General features: G+C 39.9%; 1 protein-coding gene across 4 annotated transcripts in view; it reads left to right on the top strand.

The window, feature by feature from the left end:
* Positions 1–6,542, top strand: part of LOC117939487 (gastrula zinc finger protein XlCGF57.1-like) — a 235,686-nt gene extending 229,144 nt beyond the window's left edge. For 3 of the 4 annotated variants that reach the window (XM_034864890.1, XM_034864891.1, XM_034864889.1), the window contains one exon: positions 5,116–6,542. In XM_034864890.1, the coding sequence (XP_034720781.1) occupies positions 5,116–6,314 (1,199 nt within the window). In that variant the 3' untranslated portion in view covers positions 6,315–6,542. The remainder of the gene's footprint in view (positions 1–5,115) is intronic. The other variant, XM_034864892.1, reaches the window with a different exon arrangement.
* The last annotated feature ends 2,776 nt before the right edge of the window (positions 6,543–9,318 follow it).

Below are 9,318 nucleotides of genomic sequence, written 5' to 3'. Positions count from 1 at the left end.
GATACCGGCCCGGCCAAGTTCACACAAGTCACCATCCGATGTATCCTTGGTAAAATGGGCGTGTCGAGATCACATCCGAGGACTTTAAGTGTTCTCGGCGAAATGTTAACTTGTGTATTGGGTCAGTACTTTGGCCACCAAACATGACGTTTCACAAGAACACAAGAACACAAGTCCATAGAAGAACACATATTGAGAAACGCCCTCGGTCTCTTATTACACCGGAAGTGTGTGTGGAAAAGAGAGCTTGCATTCAATGGCCCTCTCTAAATAAATAAAGGTTAGAATAATAAAGCCTAACATCTACAATGTAAATATGACACTGACAATGTGTCATGTAAAGTTGAAAAAACAAAAAACTGAAACAATCCATGTCAACTTAGCCCGATGCTCATTCAGCATGTTTCCAGGCCCCCCCACAATAAAGGCCAAACTCTAGACTTAGTCATAACAAAAGGACCTGATATCACTGTACCCTTTGTGGTGGATGTTGCTATCCAGTGGCAGCTGCTAGTCTTTCAAAAAGGAGCATCTTATTTTTGGCCTACGTCATAAAAAAATGTCCATTTATTTATAATTATATACAGTATATTACATAATAATTCTATATGATGGACTGTTTTTTGGGCCGGTCCATATTTGTCATCGGCCGATACGCTGCTACACAGGCGTCCGCAAGCAGCTCTGTGTTTATACTGGAGACCCTGCAGTTCACTTGCAGACCATGCAAGGCCCCCCCCCCACACACACACACACACATACACACACACACACACATACACACACACACACACACTAGCACCACGGCATTCTCAAATTACAAACCAAGCACTTTATTTCAATGGCTACTTTTCAGGTTTATCGTTTTTTCAAATTATTTACATGTGCTGACAAAGGTTATTTTGTTATGGAAAGATTATATCAGTCTTATAATATGTCAGCAAGCAATGCATCATCCAAGCTGTGTTGTAGATGTGGATGAAAGCCCTTTACCCTTGCACAGTTAACCTTATGCAGTGCACCCATCTATATGATGCACACATAATTTGGGTGATATGAATGTAAGATTACTGCAGAAGTGACACTGATCCGTGTTTTTGTTTATTCTTTGTAACGAAATGGCAGAGCAGATTCCGAAAACAAATCCAGTTTGGCAGGGTTTACACTTTTATGGTGTAAATTGAGGGAGCAAACGCAGTATCGGCTCAAGAATCGGCAGTCCGCATCGGTCATCGGCCAAGGCTTATGAAAAGAAAATCGGTATTGGCACTAAAAAAATCTGTATCGGTCAATCCCTACTAGCCTAGCTAGTATATAATTGGCTCGCAGTTTTTGACAGATCCGCCAATCATCACGCAGAAGACCGGCGTCCAGGCCAACCCAGTCCTCCGTTGACCCCCAGAGACGCTGAGGGTCCGTGGGCGGGACATTATTGCAGAATTTATCCAATGATTGTCTAGTTTCAAGGCACTTAAAAATATTGTTCAAAGCAGCCCCATTGAAGTCCATGGACGCTAGTGTTAGAAACATTATTACCAAAAGACAAGCAAGAGTCACTTTAACAAAGTTACTTCACTTTATACATTGAAATCCCCCCCCCCCCTCCTTTCTCTGTGGTTACCATGCCCCAAACAGCTGCTCTATTTTAAAGGTAATTAAAACTCTACCTGACATGTGAAGGGAGTGAAACAGTCAAGATAGGAAAAGGGGAGAAGTTCAGCCTTGAGTGTGTGAAGATAGCTAGGGACGTATGTGACTCTGGGCTCTTGGAGATGGTTATTATATAAGTAGAGGTGTAGTGCTAAAAAAAGAGGTGGGTAAACTATAAATTCTGTGACCAGGTGGACCACGAAACAATCACCAATAAGGTGGGCCACGGCCATATATATATATATTTATTTATTTATTAAAAAATCCTATTGATTTTCTCCATATGAATTTAGATTATCAGCCATAATGTCTAAACCATCTGAGGTAGACTGACCCAGTTTCTGATCCTGATGAAGCTAGAAGTCTGTATGATATCAACCTTGTAACATTATAAGAAAAACAATGATCCCCTGTCTTACGTAGAAAAACTACATTACCAAAAATCCTAAGCGTAACAGCAACGTTTCTGATTGGTCCAACTCGCTGTTACCATGGAAACGTTTACCGCACCCGCGTAACCGCAAACAGCTAACTAGAGCGACAACAATAACTAGGTAGCGGACTAGCAAAGGGAGCTTTTGTCACTAACTTTAAGTGGCCAGAGAATGAAATAACATCCAGTTATTATCAGACAATATATCCTGTAACATCCAGTTATTATCAGACAATATATCCTGTAACATCCAGTTATTATCAGACAATATATCCTGAATTTCACTAATGGGAAAAGGTAGCTAGGTGACCTGCAACATCATGTCTGAAAGGGGTAGGCTAACCTAATCAATGCCGGGGCTTTTTGAGTCAGTGGCATGAATCTGCCATTAACCAAATTAACCTAAAAAACATTAACTTGAGTACTGTTTTCCGAGCTCACTCACGTTGGGCTTCTTTCCGGGTCCATTTGCTGGCATTAGGAGGAGGGCTGCTGTCTTGTCTTTAAAAATGACGGATGTCCATTTTTAAAACCATTCATCATTAACTACAAGAGACATGTAGCCTAATGTAGGATAGTGTGACTGACGAATCTTTGACTGCTGCTTACTGCTTGATGTTCTAAGCCCCCAACGTCGCCTTCAAGGCAGCGCTGCGACCATGACTTCAAGGCACCCAACCATTGCCCGATCCTAGTGCCTTCCAGGCAACGCTGCCTTCCAGGCAACGTTGAGGGCTCTACACCCCAAACACCGTCAACACTGCGAGTAATGCAGCGCTATATGATAGACTTCGTCTTAGGTTTAACAACCTATGAAACTAATAATGAACAATATGAAACTAAAACAACAGAAGCTTAATTTAGAATGGCTTTGAGACAAAAGGCTATTCAGAGGTGGATAAAAGCACTTTGGAGGTGGGTAAACGCCATTTCCGAATTTTAAGAGGTGCATAAACGGCGTTTACGTGCGTTTAGCCTCCACTACATCCCTGTATACAAGCCAGTAAAAGTACAAAAGATATTTAGTTTTAATAGTTACATTTTCTAACAGCTAGAAATGCACTGTGGCGCTACGGAAATGTATTAGGAGGAAATCGAGTCCGCTGATTTAGAACAAACTCGTCCTCGAGATGAACGTATTCTACCTTTTTAGTCAAGAAAATGTTAACACAATATAACACTTAATTTTTATTTACAAGAAGCAACACAAAAGAGCAACCCCAATCCCAAAAAGGATGCTCCAATGTTTTAAAGCAGATATACATTATTCCAATATCACATTATCCACATAATCTAGATAGGGCTGCCAAATTTTCACAAATGTTGCATCCCTTTCTAAGGTTCTATGCGATTTTTTTTTTCTAAAGGCACGCAGTAATTCAGTTCTAAATACCATTAAGTTATGGATATAACCTTCCCTCCCAAGATTTTGTGGACTTTATTTGAGATTATTTTGAGATTGTTGCGGCCCAAAAGGCCTGCCGTTGTGCCAATTATTTTTGTAAAAAAATAAACAAAAAGTTGGGTTGTTTTTTTGTATGTTTATTGCAATGATGTTGCAGGAGACAGAGAAAGTTGCGTATAAATTGCAATTTCTTTCTGTATTTGGGGAGAATAAAACTACTGTAGGCTGGTTTTACTAGTAACCTTACCAAAAAGGCTCAGATACTGATACTGAGTCTGGCACGTGGGACTGCTGGGATTGGTTGAAATCTGCGGTTGTTGGTCAAAATTGCGATTGGCACCAAAGTCACGTTGATTGGTTGAATTAGTAAGAATCGGCGCCCTCGCGAAATCCTGGAGGGACTGGTAGAAGGGAATCAGACTTACATGTCACAGAAATACACTTTTTGGCCGCTGCCAGGGCTATTTTCACAACCAAGGACAGTTGAGGAAGGAGCCCACATCTGCAGCACATTGGAAACATGTATCACATAAATCAGGCTTAGATTTGTCAATTTTCTCTGGAGTCAAATACAGCTGATGGAAGGAAATGATAGTGGAGACGCCTGACCAAAGTCGGTCTTCAATTGTTATATTTAGGTCTGATTTGCACCTTTCCTTAGACCTATACAGAGTCGGTTTAGAACATTCAGATATTAACAAAGAATATACTTTAGAAATAAGCTTACATGGTCCACTATCATGAATACATTTTTCCATTTCAGCGAGTTTGGGTTAAGCTGTAGTAGTGTTCAAAGTGCTTCTCAGAAATGACCGCAGTTGAAGGTAACAAAAGAAAGTATTGTTAGACAAATTGTGTTTTCCTCTTCATTGTTCAAAAGTCATGAAATATGCGTTCTCATAACAGCCCTCTATTTTTTGAATCCTCATTATGATGCCTTGCTCTTATTGTTTATTTATTATTATTCTTATTGTTAACAGTAAGAGGGATTACTTAATTTCGCTTTAACCCTCAGGAACCGAAAGGGGTCATATGCAATCCTAAACTGCACCTCCGATTCATATTTCAATCATTTAATAACCATAAAAGACAGAACCTTACTAAAAGCTGAAGAGTTAGCAGTCCCGGAGTAGTCTTCCGGGTCTTTCTAGCCTCTACAGGTGATTTTCTATCTAGTCTGGAACTTGTGCCTTTTTTCGGGGCCGTTGAGTATTCAATCCAAACAGAAATAAATAACACACTGTAGTGGCATGCAGCAAAAAGGGAAATTTAGCCTACTTTTAGCCTACAGCTGCACTTTTTAAAACACTGTGGCCACTGTCGGAGTAAAGAATGAAACAACAGAACTAGACAATCCTCATGTTTTTTTGAAGTCACCATGTGGCAACATTTTGCCTTCCCCTGTGAGTTATGTAAACAACCAACCAGCAGTTAAGCCTTTTTGCTCTGATTTGACTTGATGATGCCTTCCGGTTCCCCTCTGTCAACTCATAGGGCATTCATGTGCCCCTTGTTATTGTGAGTGTGAGAGCTGGAAAAAATGTCTTTGATGACACTAATGAGAGTGAATAAAGCTAACTAGCAAAGAATAGATACAATTCATACTGATGGCTTTGTTTGTGTTCAGCTTTACCTTCAGATGTCCAGACAGTGATTGTTGGTGAAGAACATCAGCAGGAGTGGAGCTCCAGTCTGGACCAGGAGGACACAAAGCCCCCCCACATTAAAGAGGAGCAGGAAGAACTCCGGATCAGTCAGAAAGGAGAGCAGCTTGAACAGCTGGAGGAAGCTGATACCACCAAGTTCCCATTCACTCCGGTCCCTGTGAAGAGTGAAGACGATGAAGAGAATCCTCAGTTCTCACAGCTTCATCAAATACAAACTGAACAGATAAAAACCGGAAACTCTTCTGAACCTGAGACTGATGATGACAGTGAATGGAAGGAGATCATAGAACCTCTGTCAGGTGTAAACTCTCCAAGTAATGATGAAGTCCCTGTCTGGGATTCGACATGTGGTACTGGTGAGAAACCAGTAAGCTGCTTTGAATGTGGGAAAAGGTTTGGCACCAATGGACATCTGAAAAGACACATGAGATCTCATACAGCGGAGAAACTGTTTAGCTGCTCAGTCTGTAAGAAAGCTTTTATAAAGAGTGGACATTTACAGAACCACATGAGAATCCACACAGGAGAGAGACCGTTCAGCTGCTCGATCTGTAATAAAGCTTTTACAGAGAGTGGAAGTTTAAGTAGACACATGCGAATCCATACGGGAGAGAAACCATTTAACTGCTCCGTCTGTAAGAAAGCTTTTAGAGATAGTGGACAGCTGAAGAAACACCTGAGAACCCACACAGGAGAGAAGCCATTTAGCTGCTCCTTCTGTAAGAAAGCATTTGCAGACAATGGCCATTTACAGAAACACATGAGAATCCACACAGGAGAGAAGCCATTCAGCTGCACAGTCTGTAAGAAAGCCTTTACAGTAAGTGGACATTTAAAGGCACACATGAGAATCCACACAGGAGAAAAACCGTTTACCTGTTCCGTGTGTAAAAAAGCTTTTACAGAGAGTGGACACTTGAAGGTACACTTGAGAACCCACACAGGGGAGAAACCTTTTATCTGCTCTTTCTGTAGCAAAGCTTTTAGTAAAAGTGGACATTTAAGGGAACACTTGAGAAGCCACACAGGGGAGAAACCTTATAGCTGTTCTTTCTGTAGCAAAGCTTTTAGTAAAAGTGGAAATTTACAGACACATGTGAGCATCCACACAGGAGAGAACCTGTGTGGAGTGGAGCTCCAGTCTGAAACAAGAGCATAGAACCTAAGTCTGGTTTAAAAAAATCAAAAAATGAATGAGTCTCGTAAGGGTATGCAAGATGTAATACTCTCATGGAAAACTCTTGATTGCAATAGATAAATTGTAAGATTTTAAAATGTCTTGAATAAGATTTTGACAGGAATACATGGAACTCCATAGTATAAAGTAAAGAACTGCTTTTGATCGTGGCTCTTGGCTTTTCTTTCACTTCAGAAAAAGCAGCAACTCTCAGCAGGGTGGGGTGGCGGTGGGGGGGGGGGCAGTTCAGCTCTCTGTACAGTTCAGCAAAGCGTACATTCATTTACTTCCACATGGTCAAAAAAATCTTTGCTTTTCCTGCCTCAGCAAAACCTGTGTGATGTTACCTTTTGACGATAATGCATTCTCCTTTTGGAGCAAGGTCTGCATGCATCTCAGGTGCATTCTGGGATAGGAGAAAATAAAACGCTAATTTGTCGTATTTTGTCTTTTTTTTATACACCTTTTATCTTCGGACAAAAAAAAATTACTTTTTGTATGATATTGTTTGAAAAGACAAGCACAACTCATGTGATATATTGTGAAATTAAAGCAACAGTCGCCCAATCGACCCTAACCTTAGCTGAGAAAAGGTTGGTATGAGCCGGTCCTTAGCGTCCGTTATACAATTGGGTTTAGTCGACAAGTAGTGAGCGTCACGCGACAACGACGGTTAAGTTTAGACACCAAAATGACATTTACCAGATCCCCCCCCTCCCGCAAAGTAATAAAATAATTTCCAGCAGGCGGACTGGCTATACAGTCCCACGTTTCATGTTACACCGGATAAGTCTAAGCTAGCATATCCAGACAGATAAAAGGTAGCAGGAGATTTATTTATATAGGCCTGGTTGTGTTTTAATTTTATTATGTAGTTATGGCTGATGCTGGGGAAGGACCATATCAGGAAAAGAAAGGAAACTAAAAAGAAAACTTAGGACTTGTGTTGTCTTCCCGTCAACCTGAAACTTTTTTTCTGGGATGAAACTTTAACATTATGTTGTTATTTTTGTACACTTTTCTAGATGTTTTTTTTACAGTTTAATTGCAATTTTATGTCACCTTTTTGACTTTTTTTAACTATGTTTTTTATCGATTTTTCCAAATTTTGACTTTTTTTGTAAATCTTTCCGATTTTGTTGGTCATTTTTTCAGCATTTAAAAAAAAAAAGAATGTTTTTTTTGTTTTTGTTTTTTTGTTTCTGCATTGTTGTAGTTTCTGCCCCCCAATATTTCTCTATTTTTTTCAACATTCTTTTGTCATAGTCCTTTCATAGTAAACTGGTCAAATTGACCCGAGGACAACAGGAGGGTTAAAGGGGGAGTGACAGACTGAGGGCGAAGACCAGAGTCAACTTTGGTCGGGTTTTCTACAGGGTGTATTGGAAACCGACCCTGATTGGCCCACAGGTATGTAATTTGTCTATTCTATTAATGCAATAGCTTTACATTGCACAATGTGGTTGTATGTGAGTAGCATTTAGCAATAAATAGTGCACTATATAACTCCAAGTTTTTTTATTGTTACGTTGGTTGCAACAAACTCCTTCTTTGGCCCGTGACATGGTAACCCGGTTTTGCTCATGTAACATAAGTTCCTGTATGCAACGGTGCATCTGTAACTTCTTCTCTTATTATAAATTAATGATTTTCCATCCGGGCAAAACATTCATTGCAACTATCTGACCCCCCGCCCGCCATGTTGATAGCACATATGACATCAAGTCAGAATATCGGCCACCAACAACTTTACTGAGTTTACGAGTTGTTTCAACTTCAGCAGGCGTTCACGAGTGTTCTCCAACTCGTCTTTCCAACCTGTCCGACACCACATGAACACAGCATAAGATCATTGCTGTAACGTTACGTTTCCAGTATTTATTAATGTCATGTGAGGGCATTTTTTACTTTTGAAATAGATATAACAAAAGTTAACCTAGTCACTATTTAACATACTCCTAATGCCTGTAGTGTGCCATCCGTACTATACAGTGTTGGGATAAACAACTGCTGTATATATTTTGGGGTAAGCATACACCTATGGATGTATATATTCATGACTGTGGGTACTACAGCTACTACATTTGATTCTTGGTCCCTTTTCTCTTATGTTATGTGCCTTGTTGTACTGTTTTTGTTTGTCAAATGTACAAAAAACTCAAATACATGTTAAAAAAAAAGAAAGAACAAGCCTGTATTTAGGATTTCAGAAAATTGGATACTAAATCTGTACAAACCACTAGTGGAGTATGTATTCAGATCGTTAATTGAAGCCAAAATGTGGTTAAAGGTAGAAGTTGTGTTGTTGCCATGGTGATTCCCTCACTCTCCTGATTGCTGCTAAGCTGGGTCACCTGCTCCCAGTTGCACACCTGCAACCCATCCACTAATCAACGCTGCATCATAGCAATCCCCTCACTGCTGTCATGATACAGTGGTAGCGGCACAGTGCAGCTACTTGAATTGTGCATTCAAGTTTAGTTCTTTGTGTATTTTGTATGATTTAAGAGGGAATTATTTGATTAGGATGCACAGGACAATGCACATTAATCAACATTTCTGTATTTGCGCCAGTGTTAGCCAGTTGGCTAATTTTCAACTGTAGTCCTAGATATCTAGCCTGCATGTCAGGGGTCAGATCTACTTTAGTTATATGTATTAGCTAAATGGACCTACAGAGTAATGTATTAGAAGGATAACCAGAGCTCTTCACATCCTGACTCTGGCAGGTCAAAACTTGTCAGGGCCGATTATGAATTTGGCACAACTGACATTGATCTTTTATTTAAGATGTATCGGTGGTACCTCAAAAGCACATTAACCCCTGTGTTGTCTTCTTGTAAAATTGAAAATCACTTTTGTTGAAGCTTTTTATCAATATTTTTTTTCTTAAATGTTTGGCCTTTTTTTTCAACACTATGATACTTTTTTTCAATGTTTGTCACTTTTTTGATGTTTTCCACACTACGTAACACTAACTTATTAA

Source organism: Etheostoma cragini, chromosome 24 (genome assembly GCF_013103735.1).
Source record: "Etheostoma cragini isolate CJK2018 chromosome 24, CSU_Ecrag_1.0, whole genome shotgun sequence".
NCBI lineage: Eukaryota > Metazoa > Chordata > Actinopteri > Perciformes > Percidae > Etheostoma > Etheostoma cragini.
Note: the sequence above shows the minus strand (reverse complement) of the source record. Positions and strands in the feature narration are given on the sequence as shown.